The 27,985-nt window shown below is 31.7% G+C and overlaps 1 protein-coding gene across 13 annotated transcripts; it reads right to left on the minus strand.

The window, feature by feature from the left end:
* Positions 1 to 50: 50 nt before the first annotated feature.
* LOC110999489 (protein phosphatase 1 regulatory subunit 12A) lies at positions 51 to 27,969 on the minus strand. 13 transcript variants are annotated; one of them, XM_022268580.2, is made up of 20 exons: positions 27,344 to 27,969; positions 20,549 to 20,679; positions 19,660 to 19,778; positions 19,255 to 19,403; positions 17,961 to 18,116; positions 16,907 to 17,069; positions 16,618 to 16,782; positions 15,956 to 16,028; positions 15,356 to 15,508; positions 15,026 to 15,127; positions 14,424 to 14,522; positions 13,414 to 13,612; positions 12,562 to 12,702; positions 11,457 to 11,565; positions 10,796 to 10,926; positions 10,272 to 10,331; positions 5,550 to 5,705; positions 3,901 to 3,984; positions 3,621 to 3,719; positions 51 to 2,310 (listed from the first exon to the last, which is right to left on the minus strand). In XM_022268580.2, the coding sequence occupies exons 1-19, from the start codon at positions 27,581 to 27,583 to the stop codon at positions 3,621 to 3,623; spliced, it is 2,529 nt and encodes an 842-aa protein (XP_022124272.2). In that variant the 5' UTR covers positions 27,584 to 27,969; the 3' UTR covers positions 51 to 2,310. The 13 variants fall into 13 exon arrangements, with proteins under 13 accessions (XP_022124272.2, XP_022124264.2, XP_022124248.2 ...); XM_022268572.2 differs by having other exon boundaries at positions 10,796 to 10,929; XM_022268556.2 differs by having other exon boundaries at positions 10,796 to 10,953.
* Positions 27,970 to 27,985: the final 16 nt, after the last annotated feature.

Raw genomic sequence — 27,985 nt, forward strand, 5'->3', positions numbered from 1 at the left:
AAATAACATTAATCCTACTTTTTTAACGAATATGTGAAATAATAGTCAAGTTCAGAAATCAATATCTTTATTTTAACTTCTTCGATTAACGTTCTCTACAAAGGCTTTACACATATAGGAGGGTTTAATGTTTAACTTTGTGATAAAAATTTATTTAGCCGTTAAGTAAATCATGTAACTTATATCTAAAGAACTTGGCATATTTATTGAACAAAAAAAATACATAATCTCATACAAGTTGAGTTTAACGACATCAGAAGAGATAAATGACAAAACAATCAATATAAGCACGTTGACATTACGTTAAACTATTTCTACATACATACAGATCTATGGAAAAACAACAATTACCTTATGCACAACGAACTTAGAGAGTTTCCAAGTCTAGAAACCAAGTCCATGAAACTTTCACTTTTTCAGTTTGATAAAAAAGTGATAATAAAATAATATAAATGATAATAATAAAATAATTTTAACCATATTCAATTGCTTATCAAAACTCAACTTGTATGTTCATTGAATGTTTTAAAATAGGGAAATGGCAAGGAAACATACTAGAGATCTAAATAAAATATTAATAAACATCTTAATACTTCTATAATAACAATAAATATATTTTGTAATGTCAATTTTCGAAGCGAGTTCCCTATTTTAAATATAATTTATAGACTGACCAACGTTGATAATATAAGAATGAGTTAAATAAATAAAATCCTTATTTCATAAATCAAATATTTACAATTATTGTATTTAGTTGTAGGAATAAGAAAAAAACTTAATGACCATGTTCCCAAAACCTTTGCGTGTTTTGACAGAAATACATCAAGGCCCTCAGAAATGTGTTTAAGTTTCGTTTCTTTAAATTTATACTTGGCGAATCAATAAGTTAGAAAAAAAATTAAATATAAAGGTAGCGGTTGTAATAAAATGTCATTTAAAATTAAATCTCATACTCATTTTTATATTTAACACGAAAATATTACTATTGTTCATTACTGTAGTCTAGGAAATACAATAAAAACAATTAAAACGTGGCCATTAATAATAACAATTAAAACTAACATGCTTACTTAAACTAAATATAAACACCCTTTTCAAGAGCTATGGCATTCTATACTTATTCGATTAATATTTATCATTATAATGTTGATATGAATACAAAAAAAGCCGGGTCACAATTTGAAACCATTATTTTAAGAAAACATATAATAAAAAAATAAGCAGTGACACAGTGCGTATCGATGTTTTAATTTTTCCACTGCCATCGTTGCCATGTGTGATGTATTAAAGCAGCCAAAATCTCTTAAAATCCTGCTTAAGTAAAAATTGCCATTCATGACTTCGATTTTAACCACATTTATAATAATTAAGCCAGTCAGCCAGTTAAATTGTATTTTTAAAACTATTGTTAGACTGGTTTAGTCTTTATGAAAAGGTAATACTTTAAGTTTACTGTGCCATTATTTTCATGACGCAATTAAATATGTCAAATTAATTTAAAATGGTTGAACACATTCTATTAGGTGATGTATATTTAAACTACAAAAATAAAGTTAATAAATATATGAAAGGTTTAGGGTAAAAAAAAAAGCAAGACAATAGTCTCTCAATTAAATAATATAAGAAGAAAGAATTAATTATCCTACTATATTTTCAAAATACTAAAACACCTAAATACATCTAAGTTCATATGTTCAAAAGTTTAGTAATCGATATATCACATTTCCAATCATTTCGTGACTACCTATTGTTTACATCTACGTTATATAAATGCATTAGTAATACAAGTATTACCGCCGCTCCTTTAAATAGTATATTCTAAATAGATTCATATAAAATTACAATTAATTAATAACAAATTTATGACGATTTTCGACAATTGTAAGAAGTACAAGTACAATGTGCAGTGGAATTTTGGACAGAATTAAGTTATCCTCCATAGCAATAAGTATAGGCCGGCTTGTTTTGAAATAATATCTAAACTTACAAAAGCAAAATGATCACACTTCAATGGAGATGGATGATTTATTGTTATTTTTTTATAATACTGTATAAATGTTGAAAATATTAAATCGATAAAGTAGAAAAACATGCAAATTCAATTTATCGAGACTTATCGTTTGCATAGTTTTCACATCATTATAAAAAGTACAAAATTACACGTAAAAAATGTCAATACCACTCCACGCCATTCTTAGTCTGAAGAAACTATCCAATACGTTATCACTTGGATAGTTTACTAATTACACGAATTAATGCTCCATTCTCGTTTTTCAATCGTTGATTTTCTGCTTGCAACGCTTGCTGATTCTGCAATAATAAACTGTGATAACAATAATTCTTTTACGCGGTTAATTAACCAGTTTCGTATGTGAAAGGAACTATTCGACCAAATTCTATAAAGTCACATATAAAAATGCGTTCATATACTTGTTTAACAGACTTACATTTTTATTATCGATTATTTTTTCTGTGTAAAAATATCTATGCTATAAGCATAGATATTTTTACACAGAAAAAATAAAATAAAATTAAAAAAGTTAGTGAGCGTAATCACACGCTACAATAGCTCATTATTTCTATTTCATTTTACTTACATTTAAAATGTGAAAAAGGTGAAATTACTATAAAATTTCATATAAACAATTAAATAGATTTATAGAATTTTAATATAAACGCATTTTAAATTTTAATATACGTATATCGTTATAGAACTTGGGCGAATATAAATTTAATACTAATTTAAATATTTACATTTTATTAATTAATTGTATTAAATAGGGGAAAATGTTAGATTAAACCTATGAATATACAAATATAACTTCGTAAATTTATTTAATAATTATTGCGCTTACACAAAATGCTACTAAAATTTTGTGTTCTTGTGTTGGAATATTTGTAGCAGTGTTTGTTATTTAACCTTTTAGGACACACAATGAATATGGGATAAACTACAAATCACTATTTTAACACATGAATCATGCAAGTGATTTTTTACATTGCTTATTCAATATTCGTGTGAAAGTCTGTAACATTTTCCATATATCGAATATATTATACGTAATATATTGATGGAATATGCGAGTTCTTTGAAGTGTTAGACACATAAAAGCATGCCTGCATAGCACACAGTTAATGCAAAGTCTCGCATAGGGTAGAAACTTGGGCATCATACAAAATTGCCCAATGCCCAAAAATTTCAACGCCTTTTTTGGGAGACTTTTCGGTGCAACTAGGACTTTCGCAGTAATCGTGGCGTGGTCAAAACGTGGTTCATTTCTCAAACTCACTTTAAACGGATCGCCTATTTATTATCTATTCTATTTAAGCTTCACCCGTGCTCTATATTTCCTACGAATATTCTATAAATCGTACAAATTACTATATAACGACATAGAACTTGGGCGAGCGCGTCTGCTATTTGAAATAGAAATCTCCAACAACAAGTGTGACAACGCCAATTTACTAATGCATATTAAATACAAAATGAAATCATCTTTTTTAAAAACAGCATTCAGGTCTCGAGACGGCATTAACAGTGAGTAAGAGAAACGAATGATAGCAATATTAGATGACAACGTCGCACGATGTCGCCACTGAGGTCATTCCAACACAATTACCTATTTTGCGGCCGAGTTGGTCAATTTGCTTACGACCCTAGTAAGCGCACGGTTCTCAGCCCTCAGCCTTTCGTTCTCGGCTTTTAGCTTTTGCAATTGCTACAAAACGAACAAATATTAACTTATCGTTCCTAGCTGGCACTTGTACGCCATTTTGGTTTCCCCTTAGCGCAACATTAAGCTCACCAGATTGTTATTTCAAATGCAATTTGTCAATTATTCTCTGTATCGTGTATATTAAGTGTACGTGTTGTATATACAACAAATATATGTTAAATACCTTAAGCTCCTCTTCCATTTCAGACAATTTCCTTTCCATTGCCCTTCTTTCGCGCTTCTCCATCTCCGACAATGAATTTTGATTCTGAAATTAAACAAAGTATATATTACTACGTGTAAACCGTAATAACATTATTCGCATTTGCAATGGAAAGAAAACTAAAATCTATGGCATAGCAGAGTTGATGCGTAAATATTTCGCATTTAAATAAAGCTTGATTATACAGTTACTAATAGCCTTAAATAGAAACAATTTCGTGTTTTAATATAAATCAATATGAGTATATAGTCAAGAGTCAAAAAAAAATTATTCATATAGGTAACATGTACACTTATGAACGTCAAATAAAAGAGAAATACAATAAATGAATCTAATTTTACATTTACTGCCAGATCTCAAATTTAGGGCGTAGAACGGAAGAGAAGAACTGGCAATAAACTCTCCACCACTCTTTTTACACAAGTTTTTTTTCACACAATGTTTGCAAGGAGCTGCAACCATTACACCATGTTTCATGTGACATCTTGAGTGTGTGTAGTGTAGTGTTAACTCAATAATCCTTGACGGACAATTGGTTTCAAAACGAACGAGACAAGTGTGTGGTGAGCGCGTACAGACAGCCAAAGCACGAGCCAATCTGTCATTGTGCATGTGTAGACATAATTAGTGCTCACTGTGGGCGGGGGGATTAGTCAAACGTTTTAAATGGAGGCGCAAATTTGTAATGACGCAAAATGTCACGGGCGCGACGAATACTACGATGTTTGTATGCAACAATTATTTTTTTTAATATTAATTGTTTTCTAATTTCGACTGATCAACGCGGACACATTATGTATGTTTGATCTAATATAATGAAAATCTCAATTAAATATTTTTACGAACAAATTTTTTATATTTTTATGTGTATCCTTTCCACCTTCTCATTTCGCTTTGCATTCTTATAGCATTCGCTCTAGCAGTTCATATGACACATCCATTAAGTATATAAATTTTAATCTTACTCTTATAATGTCATTTTTAAGTAATTGCATAAGCATACCCATGTTTCATGGTTAAAGCACATGTCATTAAAACGTGGAGAAATTCCAGCGAAACAATAATTGTTCAAAGACAATTCTTGGTTAATCTCGAATGAAGATTTAAATAATGCAGAATATAAATTACTGTAAATGTTTTCGAACGTTCGAATCCACATCAAGAAAAGCGTATATTAATAATAATTATTTGCGTAGAATCATTATATCGACGCGCAGCGCAATCTACAAATTATATTACTAATACTTTGATATTTTACAGACATACACGCCAGCGACTTCGTTTCCAATATTGGCACAAGCCTATATGCTGACCAGAGAATCTAATATATTTTACTGATAAATCTTTAATATTTTATGCATAAAAAAATTATTATAATAATTCGCCGAATATTAAACATATTCCTACTTAAAAACTAACGAATTAATATAATGTTTTATATTAATTCTCGTTTACCACTAAATTCGTCAATTTCTTATATATTTCAATAATATTAAACCCAAAATATATTGAACCGATGCAAAGCCGCTTATAAAAATAATTAAAAAGACGTGACAAATTATGTATCACAGTATGTTAATGAATAAGACTGCAAGGATTTTTTTTCTTACCATTTGTGTGAATCTGGTGATGGTGGCACGGGCCTCGCGTAGTTGTTGCTCAGAGGTGGATAGCAGTAATCGTAGTTGTTTTACTTCCTTCCTCGAAGCTTCGTACAAGGCCTTGTAGTCTTTTTCGCCTGACTCCTCAGTTCTTTCACTTCCCGACTGAAATGTTTAATTATGACATTAGACATTCTACTATATGTAGTACAAAAACGCAATCGGAGATATATAATTCATAAAATATTGTTCAACTATGTTAATCATATACATATTTTCAAAAACTAAACTAAAATCTAAAAAAATATTAAAATCAAGTAAAAAAATATAAATAACATTTGTTTAAGTATGAAAATAAAAATTATTATAAAAAATTTAAAACCCAATTATTAATTACAGTAGTTTCAAATGAACCAAACCTAGCTAAAAGTCATTTTACCATCGGGTTGAAAAAAGTTGAGAATATTTTACTACTCAATTTCCCAATAAATTTAAATGTGTAATTTTTTGCTTCTCTTATAATTGTCCGGTATATAGTTAAATATTCCTGTCATATTTAAGCGTATGTTTTATATTCTAATATGAAACACCTATCTTAAAAATACATGAATCAACGTACAGAATATCCATCGGATGCCAAAGAGTTAAGACTGATTGAGCGCGTATTGAGCCCATTTACACTATCGAGAGATGTCAAGGATCTAGAACGCTCCTTATCAAGGGCACTGTTCCTATGCATTGACCGCGATTTTCTCTCAGGCCTAACTGGCGGAGTCTCTGTCATCGCTGGAGCATCATTTACCATCTCCGGTACCTTTGATGCTGCCACCACCGGCTTCGGCTTGAAATTCTTTTGACTCGCTAATATTTTTTTATCTAACTTTTTTAACACCGGGGTCATTAAATTCAAAGAACCTAAAGTCGCACTGCTTAAGTATACTCCACCGTAGCCCGAGCTCGTCCCTCCGTATATTCCCAAGCTTGATGGTCGCCCTAACCCTACAGAATAAGGGTTGTAGTTTCTATATGTGCTTGGACTGTATGAGTTAGAATAACTATTAGAATACGATGAGTATTGTCCACCCAGCATTGAACCTAACATGCTCGGAGAAGAACCATAGTGTGACGTGAGGCTCCGCGGCCGGGAAGAATATCGGTCTTGCTTCCTATTCATTTTTATTACGTGTCACTAAGCAGACGCGAGCAAATATATTACTATCTGTAACGAGCGAACTCCACGCGTTAAGAAAACATACTGAATGTTTCTCGAGACTAATAATGACAGAGAGAAAATATTGTCGATAGACACAGCAAACTCATATGAGGTGCGAGCGAGAGGCTATTGACGTACACACCTCGTCAACTGAGACAGAAACATCTACAAGCACGTGAAGAAATCATCACCTGTAAATAAAACTGAACTTCTGTTCTACCTAGGAAAGCCCCGAACTTTGAAGATAAAGAATCCATAATACTATTCTTGTCACATACATTTTCTCAGTATTGGCATCGACATCAAGGGTCGTTCTTTGTCAAAAACCTATGGATATATTGCAAACAGGTATACATTCTAAAAATAGTCTCATCTGAATCTTAATATTATAAATTATTCTGAACATAAATAAAACGTCAGTCATAAATATTTTTGTAGGTACAGCTGAGCTTACAAAATTATAAGATCAAAGAATACGGCAATTTATAGAAACGCTAGCTTTTAATAAAAAGGATATATTAATAAAATAGGTTCGTCCTATTCAAAAATCGTTCTATTCTTATTTTTAATAGCACGAGTCCTATTTCACTCGAATAGGTGAAGTCTTTTGTAACTATCTAAAAATAAATTCTATTTTCAAGTTTACGTGTATTCGTTTCAGTAGACCGCTGACCTAAATACTGATTTTGGAACGATCTAGTGGATAATACTGGAATTTATAACGACTCACGACACTCACACATACATGAGTACAATCGGTAGGAATTTTAATTGCGTTTTACGTACAAAATTACAAAATAAAAAAAGGCAGTAACCAATGTAATGATGGCATCATACGGCCATGTGCGCAATGTTTACCCGTCATCCCACCGCACGCTAAAAATACATATATAATATGTTCATCATCGACACATTAAAACTGTCTCACAGTATACTTTTTCACGTAGATTATTATAGAGATAGGGTTCACAAACAAAACGATTTCTGTTTATAAAACATTAATAATAATGTAAATGATTTCAATAAAGTTATTATGTTACGATTATTTTTCATTATTTGCTAAGAATACGGTTTATTTAATAGAATCCGGCAAATGTTTAGAATAAAGAGTTAATAACGGTAGTATTTGGCATAAGGCTCAGTTAGATGTTAATATCTCCATATTTCTTACACGGCCTTGAAGATAAATTATTTACACAATATAAATAATTTTCTCTTAAATAATATGTCTACCAGGTTCTTCAATAAAAAAGCGAGTATAGAAACAAGTTAATTACATTTGTTGACTGTTGTCTTTACTTGAGAATTTATAAATCCGTACGAAATAAATATTTTTAAAATATTTGCGAATACGAAGTGTGTGAATCAGGATTGCGGTTTCTACAAAGCGGTCATGGGTTATACAAGACTCAAACAGAAAGGTCGATATAAATACACATTGACGTCATTCAAGGAAACTACGCGAAAGTCATGGAGCTATTTGGTAAATTACCAATTTCCGTAACGCATTATCTAAATAACGTGAGGTGAAAACCACGAACGATAAAAACAAAAGAAAAATATCAGTCGTACAATCGCCCCGTTTATCTCAAATGGCAATCATTTACAAAGATCTGAGGTCAATAGCAAGGGTTGTAGTTATTATAAGACTCCCAAAATATTCTTTTGCATAAATTTTTAGACTTAGATTGACAGAATAGCGCATTTTCACTTCTAAAAGTTTCATATACGTAGGCGGAGTAACAGTACATTATATAGTATAAAAAATAGCCATTAAACAGTGAAATAAGACAGACGTTTTGATAACTGTTTGATGCATTGTATATCTAGTGTAAAATGAGACAGCATTATTTATTAGTGGTTTTAAAACTATATTCAATTGGATTGAAGCCAATCTGTCACGTTACAATTACTAATAGCTTTACGGTGATATATTTTATTTGAAATAAATAAATACAATAACATTTTAAATTATTGACAAGCGAGTCTTTTAAAATTATATGTTATTTTATTCTTTTGTATTCGAAATTTTAAAATTATATAAAAGTGTTCTTCGTTGATTGTTTCCTTTAAAATTTTAGCTTCACGAATAAAACACAAATAAATGTCTAGAACAAAAATGTTCACTCTTGGATGCATATATATGCGTGAAAAAGGAAAGTCCCTAGTATAACCATATAAAATATTCATCAATCAGTAAGTCAATTTGCATACATTTGACTCACACTTTAATTGCTTGATGATCCGTGATCGTTTCCTATTATTGATTTCACTTAGTCACCCTTTTGAATACCTTAGGCTTCGCGAAATTGGATAGTGATCGAGCATGAGTCATTGAACTTTAACTGGTAATAAGCCTTTTGTCTGACACATCGATTTTTGAATGAAAGACATTCCGGCACATAGACAGAAAGTCAACTTGTGCACGGCTGAGGAACAAGCCTCCTACGTCAGGGATGAGACTCGTATGCTGAAGCCACTAGCTGGTACTGTTCTACTATTTGTATGTCTTGTATAAATATCATTCATTGAAAAATTAATAATCGTAAAACGCGTAAAATACACAAGTGTAGTGTAGTCAGATAGTATAACGCGATTTTGAACTATCCTTGTATTATATAAAAAATTGTACTTGACATCTATCTCTGTCTATATATATAAGGCCTATGGTCAGAAAAATCTAACATTTCATCACATTTCCCAATCTATTAACCTTGTTAAGTGTCAGTTTAAGAAAATTAATATGTTTGTAAACCAAAATAAAACTTTAATGTGTCGTTGAAAAAGGAAGTTGTCACAAAATAATTTATAGGGCGCGATAAAGCTTTCAACGACAGCTTTCAGAATCTGTATTTTTATGCGAAAACGTGTTCAGGAAATAAAAAAAGCATTTGCGAAGATTTATTCGCGTAGGTATATTTTTCTCTTACTGTGTTTGTAAATGGTTGTGTGCGTGCGATGTTTTCTTATTGTTTTACTGACACCCACATTTGACTGAGCTACAGCAAATATGAATATTCTGATAGTGTACATATCCGTATCGCTCAGAACGTTATTATGAATGAAAATTTCCTAAAAAATCACAAGAGAATATATTGTATTCACTTCAGTTAACGAATAATGATATTTCTATATTAACAAAATTCATGTTAATTGTTAAAAACATCGTATATATTAAGAGCGAAGTTTTTATTATGTCGGCTATACAGCCTTTTACCTAAAAGGTTAGGGCAAGACCACGGCTCTCTGGCGGTAAGGTAGCTACTACTACACCCTCCCTCACGAGGGGGTGTTTAGCCCCGTTCGGGGCATATACCCCCTGCGGGTGCAATCTTCGCAATCTGCTAATACAGGGCGGTACGGTCTGTATAGGCGTTGATGAGGTCTATACTCGCTGCGCTTAGCCGATGGGGAACTCAACTCGTCATGATCCATATATACCTATATCGCTTCATCCACTTTCATGACATATACATATAGGTAATAGACAAATAGGTTAATAATATAAAAACACTCACTTGTAACGTTTCCCATTCACCGTCGGCTTCGGTGCCTCCCACACGGTCGTTAACAATTTCCTAAACAAAAGTAGTATTATATTTCAATATGTCTAGTAATACTGTAAACCTGAAGATTATTTTGCGTTTATTACATATAACCAACATGAATAAACATGTTACATATACTATTTATCGGAAGTCTAATATGTATATATTATAATTTAGCATCAACACAGTGGGTATGAAACCATTTCTACGTCTGCTTAATTGATGGTTTTAAGAAATTAAGGTATGTATTTATCACAATGCACTAATTACCAACCAATTTTCTTTTACATAAAATAAATTATTCATCCTTCTAATTAAAGTGCTCATCATCATAGCGTACACGCAATTTAACATACGACGTAACAATACGTAACAGTACTTCAACATTAATTAGGCTATTATTCTAGAATATATAAATTTGTCTATACACAGTAAATACAATATATCTGAATGAAACAAATAAAAAAAGAGAGTAATGATCTCTTACATCCTACCTGTCCAACGCCAGTAGAACGTCGCTTTGGTCGGCGTCTACGTTGTATTACATTCAGCGCCGCCTGGGTGCTCGATGACGACGCATTGCTCGACGATTTACTTTCAACACTACTTTCGCGATCTTTCTCTTCTTCTGTTGTTGGTGTTACAGAGTTACCTGTAACGGTACACATACTAGAACACCGAACTATGCATATGGTTGAGTATAATGGTCCCATGTCTTATTAAAAAAAATACTTACGTAATTATACCACATACTTAACTAATTTTGTAGTTATTAAATGATAAATAGTTTATTAATTAGGGCTGCACTAACTGCATTTGGTTTCTCTGTTTGTGATGGTTATTTGCAAATAGAATCAGTACTGTATCTAGAGGGACCTGACATAAACAAATTCATTTCAATGTAATTTTCTTTAAAGAAATGCTTGAAACTCCTAACTGTATATGCTATAATAATAAAAATAATAAACTACGGTTGTCAATATATAACATATCATTCAACTTGCTAATTTCATACCGTTTTGTTACTTACAACGCTTATCACCAATAGGTTCTGAAGCGTCAATGTTAGTCCCATATATGCGATGGATGTCCTAGAATGGGCCAAAAACTATTTGCCAGCCCATCTATTAAATAATAAAGAAGAATTATACTAACCAGTGCGGTTAATATCCTTTTCTGATGGTGGGCGACGAAGGGGTAAGGTGACTGTTGCTTCCGTTTCTGTAGTGGACCGTGAAGGTAGATTTGCGTCCTCTAATTCGAACTGTTCATCAAAAAAAGAACTTACTTAAACCAGGTTTTGGAATATATACAAGTAGAACATACCTGATGGCTACGATTTTAAAAGTAAACAATTCACTTAAATCGTTTAATATTTATAAAATATTCATAAACCTGTTGAATTTAACCTAGGTATGAAGCAAATAATACTATGTATTATGAGAAATAAAGCTAATACGACGATGAATTGTTAAGACAATAAAGTCGAGGACAATTGCCGAAAATAAATAATAAATAAATAAAACAAATACAGAACATTTTGTGATTATATCATTTTGTAAAATAATAATAAAACTAATCTATGCGATTTGTTAAAATCTCAACCAATCACAGTAAAGCAATACAAGTTTACGTTTTTTAACATTCTAACCGCAACTACAAAAATACACCAATCAATAAGAAACCATTAATGAATTACGCAATTCTTAGATTTTTTTACTACAAGTGTCCTTATATTTGTACTAACAAAACCCACACTGACATAAAACATGCAATGAGTGTTAGTATGCAACGAATTATGACATCTAAAAAACACGTAATTGTTTACATACAGGTCAGTATATTGACATACAGCATTTTTAAATAGCTTTATGAAGCATGAGAGGTATAATATAGCACATAACATTAATAATTCGATAATTTTAGCGCGTTTTACGAGCCATTAAACATTTAACAAACCGTAGGCTAATAGATATTTAGAATTGTATACATTGACAGACGAAGCCAATCAGAACACCAAGCGTGCTGACTCCTAACACTGTGCATTTTACTACTATCCATGGTGCAGCGAAATTCTAAAAATCACTATCTAACAAAAGTATTTTTCACGTCATGTTTTTGCATGTTTATCTCAATGCTTAAAAGAGCCAAAATTATAAATTAACTCGGCGAAGCGTTGTAAATTTAATTCAGGTGCGGTACTACGTAAACAGACGCTCGCACAATGGATAGTAGGTTCGATTCGTACGCAAGAATAGACCTTATTATTGGGATCGAATCGCAGTCGCCAAGACGGGTGTCGCTCACTGTTGGGCGCAATTGTCGCCGTAGCAGCAGCCGTGACGCACGCAAGCGCTAACGAAACGGCCGTGTCCCCGCCACCCGCCGCGAATGCTCGCGCCTAGTCAGACGCCATTTTGTGAAAAAATATCTTTAATAGTTTAAAAAAAGCCCAATCTATTTGGCCGCCCCAACACCACGTCCACCCCAATCTACTTTCATTCGTTTAAATCGTTCGGCGATTCTTTCAGCAATATTAATGTATGTAATTTTTAAGAAACGATGAATCAAGTATCAATAGAATCTATTAAGAGCGAGAATACATCTGATCCTGGAAGCTACTATAGGCATAACCCATTATAATTCGCATTTTTATTCTCTATTAAATATACCTTATATATTACTGAATTGTAACACATCGTATATACTTTAATGGAAATTGCATGGTCAACGACGAGATCATTTAATTATAAACAACGTTTTATTTATTGTGTTGCTGATGATTAATTACATTTAATGAAAGTTGAATTAATGAAACACAGTTTCTATTGTAATCGTTATGGCGATTGCGATGGATTAACACAAATGTTATCAATTCTGTATCTGTACATGTAAGTAAAAAAACACAGGTTCGCGAAGTCTGTAAGTAAAAGTTACTTGTTAAAACATAACTATACCGGTTATTCACTTTATTAACGGCCTCCTACGATGTATACACTGTACAGGTTTCACCACCACCTCATGGCATCTGAACCCACTCCCATACAGAAGCGAAATCGAATGAAAACTTTACAATTATGAATCATAATTACAAGTTCTGAGTTCAACATACCGTACGGTTTTCTTCTTTCTTGGTAACGTTCGATGTGTCTGCGGTACCATTGTTAGTTTTATTTTTAACTAACTGTTCAGCTGACTTAATCTCATCAAGAGTAACACCTTGAGTGGATCTTCTTGTCTCGCGTACACGTTTCGCATGAGCTTTCCTTTGGGTTTCACTCTCATCATCACGAACCGGCGGAACGAACGACCTGCAAATATTTCAGCACGTACGGGTTTATAAAATATACAAAAAATGGTACTCAGATTAGTATCGTTATTACTACTCTGCAAAACAATCACTGATCTTGTTTAAACATATTACCAATAATGTTTATAAAACTACCTTATAAATATATTATCTATAAAAAATATACTAAAAAAATGCAGTGTGTCAACAAAACTTATCATGCATTTCAAATTAAAACATTTTCTATAACATGCACATCTATTGGGTAACTACTGGGAATAGATTTTAAAATAAATCAGTCCTATATATTTGAGAAACAAAATTAACACGTAGATAGATAGACATTGTAAATGTTTTATCTATTACTGTTTTAGTTACAGTGACATTAAAAAGTATATTGATGACTTTAAATTCTATCTGTAAAATTGATAAAAACCGAATTAGGGACTAGCACTGATTTTTTTATGTTTGTACAAAAACAGAATGAATAAATAGCTTCAATATCAGCGTGATAAAATATAACGTCTCATGCTTAATAACAATATTAACGTTTCGCGAAGCAAAACAAAAACATCCGAGCACAAATGACGAAGCCGGGATTTTACACACATAATTGTACGGCGAACATTAGAACATTATTCAAATTTTATGAGGTGATAAAAAATCATAAGAATAATTCAAGTCGAATCTATATGAAATAATAATCAAATTAAAAATAGCTTAGATGCATTTATCTAACAATATTTACGTGTGTCTTGACCACGTGATGTATGTAAGCGAAAAATGTCCAATGTTCAAGCGTACAATAATAGTTACTGCAGTGTCTTATGTACTTGAAGAAGTTCTTGAAAATGTTCCCCGGCGACAGTTTGGTTGGCGTCGCTGAGCTTGGAGTTGAATTGCTACTGTTCGACTCTACGCTTTCCGTACCACTGTCATATACATAAACACACATGTTCATAACACGCTTGCAAACCCTTAATAATTTTTATTTGTTTTTTATGGTGCAAACATTCTTGTATACGCAAACTAACTACAGTACTAATTAAACCATCACCAATAAATTATCTATATAATTAAGTAGTCCTTTAGCCCGTTCAAAACCAATAAAATGTATCCTCGGTTAACAATGTAGATTTATGCAATTGTATTCAATTACCAAACGCTCACAAAACAAATAACGTATAGACTCATTTTTAGTATTTTCCTATAAAACCACAGAATTCGGATTATCATATTCTCACCGATGTGCATAAATCAGGAACCTTCTAATATAGAACTTTCCGGAGCGTCTGTTCAAAATTCAAAAATACATTCAAATAATGTGTCTTAATATTTCCAACTCATGGTTTTGCAAAATAATATAGTAATTTGTAAAGGATACAATTTTAATACGTACTAATAAATGTATATACGGGTTAAAAATAGTTTATACCTTCTGACAGTCGTCCGAGTTGAGGTGTTATTTGTAACTGTACCAGTCGACGTAGTTGGTACAATCAAAGCATTGGTATCCGGCTCCTTCTTATCATTTACCCTGAAGACAAAAATTCAATTTTAAAATCATTTTCTTTATTAAAATAAGGTATTCCACAATTGAATAATGAAAATAAAACATAACAAGCTAAATATAATGCACATGAAGTTAACAATGAAAGAGACTGAATGCAATAGATTTTAGATTTAGCCCAAGCACTGCAGCCTTTTACTGTATAATTATTGTTTTGAAAATTAACTGCTAAGAAAGCAAAATAAGCCGCGGCACCTTGTCTGACTGTCGTCATTAGTAGCATTGTTAATCTCTTTATTCTTTTTCAACAGCTCGATGGATGCTGGCGAGTTCTGAGGCACCGGTGGTATCGAAGGACACGATGTCGCCTTTATACGCGCGGTCACTTCACGGTAGTGTTGATAGAAACTGTTCACACAGACACACCATGCTTTTATCTTCCAAATTCTAAATCGACTCTAGAGAACATGCCCCCTCAATTTGAGCACCAACCTTACGACCACCACATACAATTTTCACAGGCCATTTTAAACTAAATCACCGTAATCAAAACGTATTAAAAAAAATTTAAAAACTGTAGCTATCTCTAGAGATCGTTTTACAAGATGATTTATGACGTCACTGATATATACAAATGAATGCTGTAACTGTTGGAGGTAAATTTTAAGACCTGACCGATATTTGACAGCGACAAGAAAATTTATAGCTGAACCACTTAATACAAATTTGTACAAATGACAAACATTGAACAATATGCTTATGAATTTTAATGAAGAACTGATTGCATGCCAATAAAGTCGAGGTACGAATAATCAGCAAATTAAAAAAGCATAAACGCATCCAAACTATACTTACGCCTCAACGCTGTTGGTTCTTCGCAGAAGAACTGGATCTGTATCAACATTGTTATTTGTTGGTTTATTTTCACCTGTAACAGAGAAATACAACATTAATCAATATTAAACTGCAACATTCAATTACAACGCTATATGTAAAGTATGATAATAATTAAAATACAAAAATACAGGACATAGTTATAAAACTAAAGAGCACGAATCTTCTAAAAACTGTTTGTTATCATGGAAATGTAACCGAGGTTTGTCGAACATTCTACCGACCAGTCTATTTTGAGTCCAATTTAATACATAAACAAAATCTATAAATGATTACTACAGTAAATTATATAGTGGATTATTTATATTAATTTTCGACAATTCATCTTTACGTTTAATAAATTTTTAATATGCTACTGATAAATAATTATATTAGAAGGATTTAACAAAACAAACATTTATTCAACAAAGACAGAACTATAGGATCTAAGTGTAGCTTGGAGAGGAAGACACGCTTATCTATGGCCATCATAAAAGCGAAAACTTAAATCTCCACTGGCTTATAGGTTTAGTTAGTTAGTTATTTAATATGCCTTTGTAATAACAAAAACTGTAATTAAATTTATAAGACGGGTTTAATTTATTTATAGCCAGCCCTTGAGTGTTAGCCGGAAAAGTACTTACGTGTATTCTCCTGAAGTCTGCTCCTGAATGAAGCCGATCGGCGCCAAGATGGCGGCTCATCGGGTATCACAATCTCAGAATTCTCCGTTGGATCCGGCGAAGGCGGCCGGGCTTTAGGAGGCTTCCCTTCGATCTTAGTGATTATCTCGGAGCTCGGTGATTTATCTGCCCCATGAAATGAGTTATGCGCCAATTCCAATAATGAACATAAGCAATTCATTAATAGAACTGGGCGGATGCAATGTTACAATGAGGTTGTTATTGATGAAATAGCAATTTGTATACTCACCGTTAACAATATCGGAATTATTTATTTGGAGCTCAACGCATTTCACGTCGTTTTTCTGTGGCGTGCGTTTGACATTATTATTAACGCGATGCGGCGCTTTTTCCGCTTCTTCCTTAAGCCAATCTGATATGCTTGGGTCGACTAGTTCTAAGCATGTTTGCCCCTGTAATCACATTAGAAATAATTAATTTCTTAGTAATCGCTGGATCGAGTGCTTATATCTAAGTAACACTAAAAAAGGGTAGACAATGAAAAACGGCTGAATTGCCAATATTTCACTCTCTTATCTTCCTCCATCATGCGTTAGACAGCACTGATGTTATCTTGAGTAGTCTCTGTTAAAGTATCATCATTGAGATTTTTACGTCCACGCTTAACCCCGTTAAACTAATTGTAAATAGTGGCACGAGATGGGGCTTCATTAAGAAATGTTAATCGCAGCCTATCATAGCTTTGTTGTGGAGTAAGCCCATGACGGAAGTCTAAATAAATCATTTACCGAAAATTTACTCACGTTATTTTCACGTGTAACAAGAGTTTTAGATTTTCCACCAATTACGAAAAACATATGACAAATGAATGCAATTAACTACTTTAGGTTACTGCAGCGTTTGAAATTGAATTAAAAAAAAGTTTTCATTAGCAATGTTTCTAACTATCCAGTTCTAAACATTTTCAGTGTTACCCACGTACATATATAGTTATATTATAATAGACCACCACTATGTAAAATTCAGTGGGTTTCCGGGCTTTAAATTTGTTCAACTCCAAAGTTGACCTATTTTGGGGTTTTTAATAAGTAAACGGTCTCAGTAAAGTATTTGGTTGTGGAACGAGCCTACAATAAAGCAAATCTAGATAAAATCACCTTCGCAACATTACTTTTTTCGTTTATTTTCCAGACGGAGTAATATGTACCATGTATATTAAAAACCAATGTATCGTAATTAATATAGGTACCTGTAGTATTTGCATAGTAATAATATATAAAAAAAATTTCATTTACTTTAGAATAACCCTTATTTTTTCTTAATATCCACTTTTAAAACCTTACCGAATAATTTTTGATGTGAGGATCTGCTCCGGACTTCAATAAAATAGAGGCAGCTTCTTTCTGACCCCATAGAGCGGCGGCGTGTAAGGGTGTATATCCTTCGTAATCTACACTATCTGGATCTACGTTACAGTCCTCTAATAACGTCTTTGCCACCTAAAAATAGTATTTAATTTTGCATTAACTTTGTGGAATCATTTTACCAAAAAATGTTTTTCAACGGGTTAAATTACAGTAATTATGACTTCATTTATATAAAAAAGCTGTCCTATACTGAAACCAACAATATATATTGTGTTATTTGTGTTTGTTTCTAGCAACGAAGTGTGAATAAATAAATAAATAAATATACAATGTCACAAAAATCTTATTGCTCTCAAATCTTAATACCAGAAAATAATTCATAATAAATTACAACTATGTATTATATTTCTTATTTTAAACCAAAAATCCCGATTTTTCTATTATGACGTTTTTCGGATTTTGGTGTTAGAGCCTTTCCTATGTTTTTAAATGAAACATAACGAAAGAAAATGATGAAAGCTTCAATATTGACAAATAATGTTAGAAAAGAGTTTACGATGCGACCACCAAAGGTTGTGTAAATATTTAATGTTTATCGATTGAAACAATGACTTTTCCCACGGTACAAACAATTAATGCTGTAGCCTTGTCCGTCACAAAACGTGTTATTTTTAACATTTTAACTACAATAATATTGATTGTGAATAAATATACAGTAATTTTCGTGACATATCATTTGGGACGTATTATTAGCTTTCGATAATGACAATTGCAATATATGGATTTTAGAAAAGTCCTAGACGTTCGTTTACAGGTTGAGGGTAAATTTAATTTATGAAGAAATTATTAAAGAGTTAAGAGGTTTATATAAGTATATAGGTGATAAGTATTTTGAGTGCTTTTGAAATACTAATATTTTATTAAGCAAGGCGATTTTATAAAATTACGTAATCGTGAGCGTGTACGCTAAGGTGTACGTGTATACGCTTGCAGATAAAAGTCATGATTATTCAGTTTTGTTATTAAATACATATATTATGTGATTATATCTAATAGATACATCATATTTGATCATATTATACTTTCGCCGTAGCCTAGCACACAATACGTGCTAAATAACAGTATGTTTTACTTTTGAAGAACAAAAGTAGACCATGCCCAAACTCCTAATCGAAACTATATGCATTACACTGGAAATCGTTTATACGTATTTTTCTAGTCAGTTTAAAGAATTTTTCTTTAAAAAAAGGTGTACTAATAAAATATTTACATCGATATAGCCCTTTGCAGCGGCGACATGTAGAGGCGTTCCTCCAGTTTTAGGGTCTCGAACATCTGAGTAACCATTTGCTGCCCAGTTCTTCGAATCCTTCCTAAGTTTAATAACTTCCGCGCTGCGGGATTTTTCGCAATCGACGCCTGGAATGCCGAAATACACATAAACCACTTTAAATTATCAAATAAATATACCTAAATGACATTAATAGCTAGTGATCTTAGTCCTTGGTCAAACACCAATATAAATGCATTATATATGCATTTATATTGGTGATCTTGTGAATGTAATGCATTATATATGCATTACATTCACAAGATCTAAATTATACATAGAATTACCGAGTTGTGGATGTGTGTGTGTATTTAAAAACATCAGCTAAATTACTTATGAACCTACCTTTTTCATCAATAGCAGTCTTTAAAAGCTTTTCCATTTCACCACTATCAGCGATATCAATAGCCAACTCCCCGTCATAATTAACGGCCGCTACATCAGCGCCATTCTCCAAAAGATGCCTGTAAACAACACTCCATTCATTTATATGAGATACTACACTAACATAAATAATTGCGGAAACTATTGACGATAGAGCGAAGTGATATAATAAAGCTTTATATATAAAAATGTATAGTATAATTATACCGTGGTTTTTGTTCATTTGTCTAAAAAATTATTACCTTAAATTGGCATTAAGACTACCAGAGTTTTTGTAATGATAATGAACAGTAATAAAATACGGGTCTACGTTATTACAATACTAAAATGAGGTTCTTTCGCGATGTGGCTAGTTCCACATCGTAGTCTTTTAATTTTTACTATCTATCCGTGATACCTTCGAATTATTTTATAAAGTTGAAAACATAATTCGCAACATTTTATTACGTACAGCAAGCAATGTCTATATGTAAAATGTTGATACATGCAACTTTAATTACCTGCATCCTCTTTTACTAATTACATTAAGACAATTGCTCTTCAAAGCATCAGTCGTACAGTTATTAGGTTTAGACAAAAAGCTCACATGCTTATGCACAGAATTTATTTTTTAAGTATCCAATTAGCTTTTAATACTAATTAATTTATGTCAACACAGCAGATAACAGTGTGTTGTATTTATAAACAACAGAAACCACCAACGTTAATTCAGAGAATTTTGCATATTAGTAGCCACCCAGCTGGGTGTCACAATTTAGTTCACAAAACAAATATACTAAGTACTTGGCACTGTCAGTATGAGTACTAAAATATTTGACAAAATTAAAGAACGAGTAATAAACAATTTAACCTTGCAATGCTAGCGAAGCCACAAGAAGCTGTAGCATGTAATGGGGTCCAGCCCTCATTATCGCCGCGATTGACATCTGCTCCATGTTCAACTAAAAACTGTACCATGTCGAAGTTGTCATCGATGCAAGCCTGAAAAACAGATTGTTAACATGTAACAAACAAACACAATATTTATTTTACAGCGATAGATATAGTACTAACTACTAACATAAACTATATAAGTTTGAAGTTAAGCTATCACTTGAAGAGGAAGATGCGATCAGCTTTTGCTCATGGAACATTAAAAACATCGCTAGACTTGTATATAATTCGCTCTGATGGTTCTCAGTTGCACTCAATATTCTTTGCATTAAAATTATATGATAATTCAAGACGTTGTAAGCAACTGAGCGACATAATAATCGGAAGTGAAAATCATCTTCAATAATCATTCCACAATAATGTATGCATTTGTCTCGTGCAAGTCTCAGCTGAATGAGTAATAGAATGTCGACGACATTAATTACTAAGCTATTAAACACAACCTTGTGTAAATTTTTGTAATTTGTGTAATTATCTAAAACCATTGTCGCTCTAAAAAATTGAGGTTTATACATGTTAAACACTAGCTGCCTCTGTGAACTTCGATTTGCCATATGATTATTTATTTAGTTCCCTTTTTAGTAGCGCCATACCAACATATTATGTAATATTTTTTTACGCTACCCCATGAGCCTGATCGCTTTTCCGGTATAAAATTCCGGAAAAAACTAAACTTTTCAATTTGTATTGTATATTTTTAAATATTTATCTGCATAAAAACCTTGGAGTTTTTCGCTTAGCAACATATTTTGCAATTCATGTTTATATATATATATATATAATACTATACACAAATATTTCAATCGCTTAGCTAAACATAATATTCTCGTCGAAAGTACGTAATCATGTTTCAGGTGTACAAAAATCAACTGACCTTTCGCTATGCATTGATAAAAATTAATATATTAAGACAGTAAATAATCTATTCATATCCATTTTAAAGACTGAAAAATAGTTTAATCAACGCAGTGTCTGACCCAACTTTTTATTCAAATAACAATATTAGTCTAAAGATTTTATATCTCAATGGTGCTGCTGCATGATCTTTGGGTAAGGGTCTCGGTCAAAGTGATTTGAACTTAGCAAACTATTTTCAGAAAATTACATGCATTGCATACATAAATAAATCTGCACAGCTTACACAATAAAATTTCATTATCACAAATACTATCAGACAAACTTTCGAATGTGATTAGAAAATAAATTCTAATGAAACGTTTTTTTTTTCAAACATACCTTTAAATCAACTTGTTTAAGCATAAGCCGCTTTTATCAAATTTCAAAACCAGCTCATTTTAAGCCTATAAATTTGTATGATATAAAAAGACAATTTTCGAACGCATAGACATTGTTAATTTTGTCTAACAAGGCGATTATGTTCGAAATAGAGCCAACGTGTTCAAGGGCAGATAACGATTGGCAAGTACCAAGAGTAACATGTCAATAGATTTTGCCACTTGTGCTATTCCTTTAAATTGCTGACATATAAAACATATTTTTAAAATCATAGATATCTTTTGACTGGACTAGAATACTTGCATAGATAATAATAGGATTATGTTACAACGTATTGCATGGTGAAGAACGCTAAATATGTACACTAAATTTCCGCTTACATTCCCATAAATAATCCCTCCTAAACACTTACAATATTACTTCATTGACTAAGGGCTAATTGAACCACGTAGCATATGTTTCGCATAATTATAGCATGGATGACTTTTTAAATAGTGATACGAGAGTGTCAAAGACAAAGAATATGTTTAAAGAACACATTATAGTTAAGTTTATAAAAATCTGAATTATCTTACAATGGTATTTATATGACACCAAAGAAACTTTTAAGCATAGCTTTTAATAACATTACAAGAGTTAATTCGATGTTCATCATAATAATTTCATATGATCCGTCTTACAAATAGACATAAATAATACTTTACTTCGTGTTTTGCGAAATCGATAAATATACTCTCTATATTAAATTATGTATATCTCTCTAAAATATTATACATATATTTATATTTTTGTCGGTTTAGGTAGACTTCAATTATAAAAGAATAAAACTTTGCGACAATAACTGGAAAACAATTTAAAACTAACGAAGACAGATAAATATAAAAATATAAACCTTGTCTCAGTAACAGATAGCGATACGTATTACATTGACAAATAAACATTCGCCTATATTTATTAAACCAGCCATTTCTTGCCAAGTAACAGCCGGAATCGCTGTCAGTCAGCTTCGTTTCTACGTCTACAATTAACACTAAAATAAAACATTCAAGCCGCGTGTCCAGCCTATGACGTAACTTATATCAAGGAGTCTCTCACTGCTGTATTGACGTGGCCTAAAAATCACAACCTTCAATTTTAATTTTGAATGCCGCTAAATCAGCGGTACACAATTTTTCAAAAAAAAAAAAAAAATTTAGGTCGGTCAATAACAGCTTCTAATTGGTCTCAACAAAATAAGGATGACGTGCTAAATCGTTCATTAGTTTCGATACGCAATTATGATAAATTAATATGATTTCCCATGCCATAATTTAATATCTGCTATAAAAGTTTTAAGACTTTCTATATGTAATTCAAGCATTTTCAACTTAGCTTTTATTTAACGAAAATGGGAGCAACATAAATAATAAAAAGTTCACGATGTCATCGACCTAAATTTCTATACCTATCCAATGTGTAACGCGTACTATTAATACTATTATAAAACAACTTGCGCTGTGCGCCGAACACTAAACCCATCCGCGATATTGCGCTGCCAAAATAATAATTCATGTTATGATACGAAACCCTAAATTAAAGTCTTAAGATCAGTTACTAAGACATTCTACCTTTTTTAAATGCGAGATCTATTTTCAGTTTTCTGAAAAATAATAATTAGGCTCTATGGGTGTGAAGACATTTATATATCAGACAGAGGGATCGATATTTATACATTACTTTGTAATGATGGCAACATAAAGCTTGTGATTTACAATTTATGCAGAATATTACAGACGATGATCTATATCAAGCCGCAGAAAGTCAAAGATTTCTAGCACGCACACGTTTATTTACATTATAAATAATACTGTGTAACATTTGTGTACGACACGCTTGCTGGCTATTTCTTTCTAAAAGCCAGACAGACAGCGCTAGCCTGATCGGCATTCAACCATAATTATAATTCTGATGACGCAATAGGTAATTGACATACTATCCCGTAAGTCTGAGTTGCTAGAGTTTAAAGTTATTTGTAACTTCAGCCTTAATAATAATATATTGTTGAAAATATAATTTAAATAGAAAAGAAAAAATATTAAATACTAGTTCATATCTCTAATCCAAGTTTCTCATCCACAATTTCAAATCCACAAGACTTAAAAATCTCTGTCGAAGTTCACACTTACTCCAGTCTAGCCAATTGCAACAACTTAAATTTAATTCTACCTTCACTTAGTCCAATAAACAATAGAAATCAATAAACGTCTAATAGCAAAATTACAATTAACTTAACCCATTTCTTAATGACACTGGAAGAAAGTAGCGTTTAAAATACAGGCTCGGCCTAGTTTAAACGCTAGTAGTAAACACTAGCTAATAGAAGAATATTATGTATAATAAGGTTTACCGCAGTTTTGTATATAGAATGAAATGTTTGTTTTGAGTCAAATAAAGAAATTTTTATTTATTTTTTAAAAGCAATAACTCGCCAAGCACTAGAATGATTACCTAATAAAGGTTTGCTAAAATCAATTCTACAACCGTATCTTTCGATATAGATTACTGTTTTTTTTTAATGAACATGACGAAGATTTATTTATACTGTACTGTTAATTTAGTAATAAGTCGATACTATTATACAATTAATTATCTGTGATCATAGATCAGACAATGATAAGGATGATAAAGATAATATAATACATTTTTGCTCAGTATGACTTAATATATCGAGTGTATCATATTTTAATAGTGTCTTCAAGATTTTTAATAAATCAATGAAATTTCATTTATGTATCATATTCTGGTCACAAATATTATTTATTAAATACTTTTACACAATTTTAAATCTAACTAGTATGTCTGAAATGAACGTACATATATTTAAGTATTCATGTTTAAATTTGATCCCTCAAATAGCAATCCATAGCAACTAAGCGGCGTTGGGTACAGCCAAAATATTTTAGACCAGCTAAGTACATGGAAGATAAGTTTTGCTTTCGGATGTCTTGGTATTGGTTATGCAACTCGGTTTACTAAAATATCGTATTCAAATGCGTCACACAACGTGAGCAATGGAAGCTACGTACAGGGTTATTTTTAAAAAATGAACCTGTCATTACCAAAAATTGTTAAAAAACTAAAAGTTTTAAATAAATATAAAGATTTAAATCGTCATTCGGAAATTACTACGTTTAATTTTATAACTTCGATAGTAAAAAATGCGCAGTGCTACATATTATTTAGTCGGTAGTAAATAGGAAATAGACGGTAGTCTTAAAAATAAGATAAATGTTTCCTACGCACTGCAATCAATTATATTTAGAAACGGTGATCTAAACGTCGATGTATCCAATGCGGTTTATTCCCCATGACAGTTAAAAAGTACGAACAGTAGTAGACGCTGTCAGATTCTAAATCTGGCTCAGTGACGTTTAGTGGTCGGGAGAAACAATCGAAAGTTATTCCAACTGCTATGCTAAACTCACGTAACAAGCACTGCAGCATTCTAGGGCTATAAAATTCAGTAATTTAATTTTCTATAGTATTGCTTTTGCGATTTAGTTAAAAAAATTAATGAAATACCGATATGAAAACGGAACAAATTAAACGATAAAATTACCATGTAACACAGAGTCATCTGTCACGTATTTGTCATGGAGAAAATAAAGATAAAAACTTAGTTCACACATTTTTTAAACTGCAACAAATATAATTTATTACACAGATTCAACCTATCCTATACTTCTGTAATTGCCTTATGCAACTAAAGAATTCTTCAAAACTTTGAATTGAAGTACATATATGTTGGTCAAGTGACTAATGCATTTGCAAGCTGGACTAGCTTGTTCACTTCACAAAGATGATGTTAAATAGTATGAGGTCTAATCCTTTAGCCTTGTTCGGTTTTTAAACAATTTAATTACATATTAGACACCAAATTATATAAATTAATTATGTCTGTACTTAGCTATAAAAAAGGCAAGTTAAAATTCTTAGAACATAGAGGATGTTAAAGAGTTAAACAGACTTTTAGAGTTAAAGGGTAACTATTTATTAATAAGTGAAGGTATTATATATAAGTATTTCAGTTTGTAGGCAGTAATAGCATAAGCTTTATAATCTTAAAATGGGTAGACAAACATTAACTTGTAGACAATGTATTTGTATTATCTCCTTCAATAAGAACCTATGCTAAGGATCTAAAACTTGAACCTTTAGAAACCTTTTAATAAAAACTTGGAGTTCTAGTGCCCATGCTACACTGTGTTTGCATTTTTCTGTTATTGTGTTTATCTTTCAATTCCTTAAAAGTTTTTTTTTAAGATGAGTTCATTAATTTACACACAACGGACCTACTGAGATACGAAGTGCAGAAACAGAGTTCCAGCAACCAACAATGAGTTTATTAAAGTGAACATTGTAAACAAAAATTACAATATTATCTATTGCATAATGCACTGTTTTTTAGAACAGAATTTTAAAAACCCCTAAAATGTAAAGATTCAGATTTTAATTTAAGGCCACAGCACATATATACAAGTAGTGATGGGTAATTCATATTCAACTACAATACAATTTGTATTTATTTTTAATGAAAAATAATTTAAATTTTTATTGCTAATATGTATGCAATAATAAGATAAACATTATTAATACGAAAATCTTTAACCTATATTTTTTACCTACATCTATCATTAGATTTTTACTATAATTATGTTGTTTTACTAATTTATTTTTATAAGATATTCTGTGCAATATATTGAAATTTGTAAATAATCCGTTCGAAAAGTTTAAAATAACTGTTCTATTGGTTACCAGAGATTCTGCATAAAAAATCGTTTTTTTTAATTAACCAATTGTTTTTAGTATGAAAAATCTATGATAATAAATAATTGTTTTTTATTTATTTATCTATTATTTCTTAATGTTAAAGTTATAGAATAATCAACATTGAAATGTACCTAATTTCGTGTTGGTAGATTTTAGGTGAAAACCTTTTATATTAATTAAATTAACCATTAAATATATAAAAGTGCCATTTCGAATTTACATTTTGCCAGAACAATGCATGAATTTGTCATTTCATGTAAGTTTACTGCTTGCTTCTGCGTTTATTTTATTTTTCTTACTACAATAAAGTCCTTACTTGATTTTCAAAATGGTCTATAAAAAAGTACCCAAAACCGAATCTAAGAACCCCACTATCCACGTGGTCTAGTCTGCCCTACCCCCAGATTGTATATAAAAAAAATCGGAGGAGAGAAAATCAAACATAATGCATATGTTATTTAGTTACTGTCAATTATATTATCCTGAATACTAATAATATATAATTTTTCTAGTTGATGTCCAGAAACCAACATAAGCTAAGCCTAATACTAGCACATTCATTAGCATGTAGACTGATATTGATACAGCCAAGACTTTGTAGTTGGAATGTAACCCAGATAAAACATAAAAAAATAACAATTTTAAATTATTGTGCAAATTTACTGACCTGATGCAGAGCTGTAAGGCCGTCTACGTTAGATGTGTTTATATCCGCACCCTGTTTTATCAATCGCTGTACTTCTTCCTTATCACCAGCTGTACAAGCTGCCAGAAAAACAATCTCAGGAGAAAATTGTATCCTTGAAGCGCGTTTCGGGACCGCAGACTGCTTGTTGGTATCCGACTCCTCCCATCTTTTTAATTGTTCGGCCCTTTTAAACAAGGCTGATGACGATCTTGGATCCATTATTTCGGCTTTTTATTAGTAATTATTACGATACAAACGCTTTTTACGAAGCATAGATATCGTTTTAGTTTCAGATTTTGCACAAATGATGGTTTCTGTTTTTTGCACAAGGGGTAACGTCCAGCGTGCTTAGTTTAACACTGTTCTAGCAACCATTGTCCAGCAACTCTGATTACTAATTTTTCAGTATATCACTCATCAGTACGATCTATTTTTACATGACATAACCAATGGATTAAACTTTGATCGTGGCAGCCATTACGAGAATAAATTTAATAGCCAACATGCTCATTTGCCATATACACAACCCACTACCAGAAAAACTAGACTAAGAAAAATGGAAATGACGGCCGACGCGACCGGAACAGAAGAAAGCGCCGCTAGCGTCACCTGGTGACCTGG

The sequence above is a fragment of the Pieris rapae genome, chromosome Z, assembly GCF_905147795.1.
Source record: "Pieris rapae chromosome Z, ilPieRapa1.1, whole genome shotgun sequence".
NCBI classification, from domain to species: Eukaryota; Metazoa; Arthropoda; class Insecta; order Lepidoptera; family Pieridae; genus Pieris; species Pieris rapae.

Bases quoted from the DNA above. Each gene is read 5' to 3' on its own strand.
- LOC110999489 (XM_022268556.2), bottom strand. From the start codon at position 27,583: ATGGATCCAAGATCGTCATCAGCCTTGTTTAAAAGGGCCGAACAATTA. The intron at 20,680-27,343 runs GTCAGTAAATTT...TCTGTTTTTCAG, and splicing joins GCCTTACAGCTCTGCATCAG to GCTTGCATCGATGACAACTT. The intron at 12,703-13,413 runs GTATGTTGAACT...GCGTCTGACTAG, and splicing joins AGAAAGAAGAAAACCGTACG to GCGCGAGCATTCGCGGCGGG.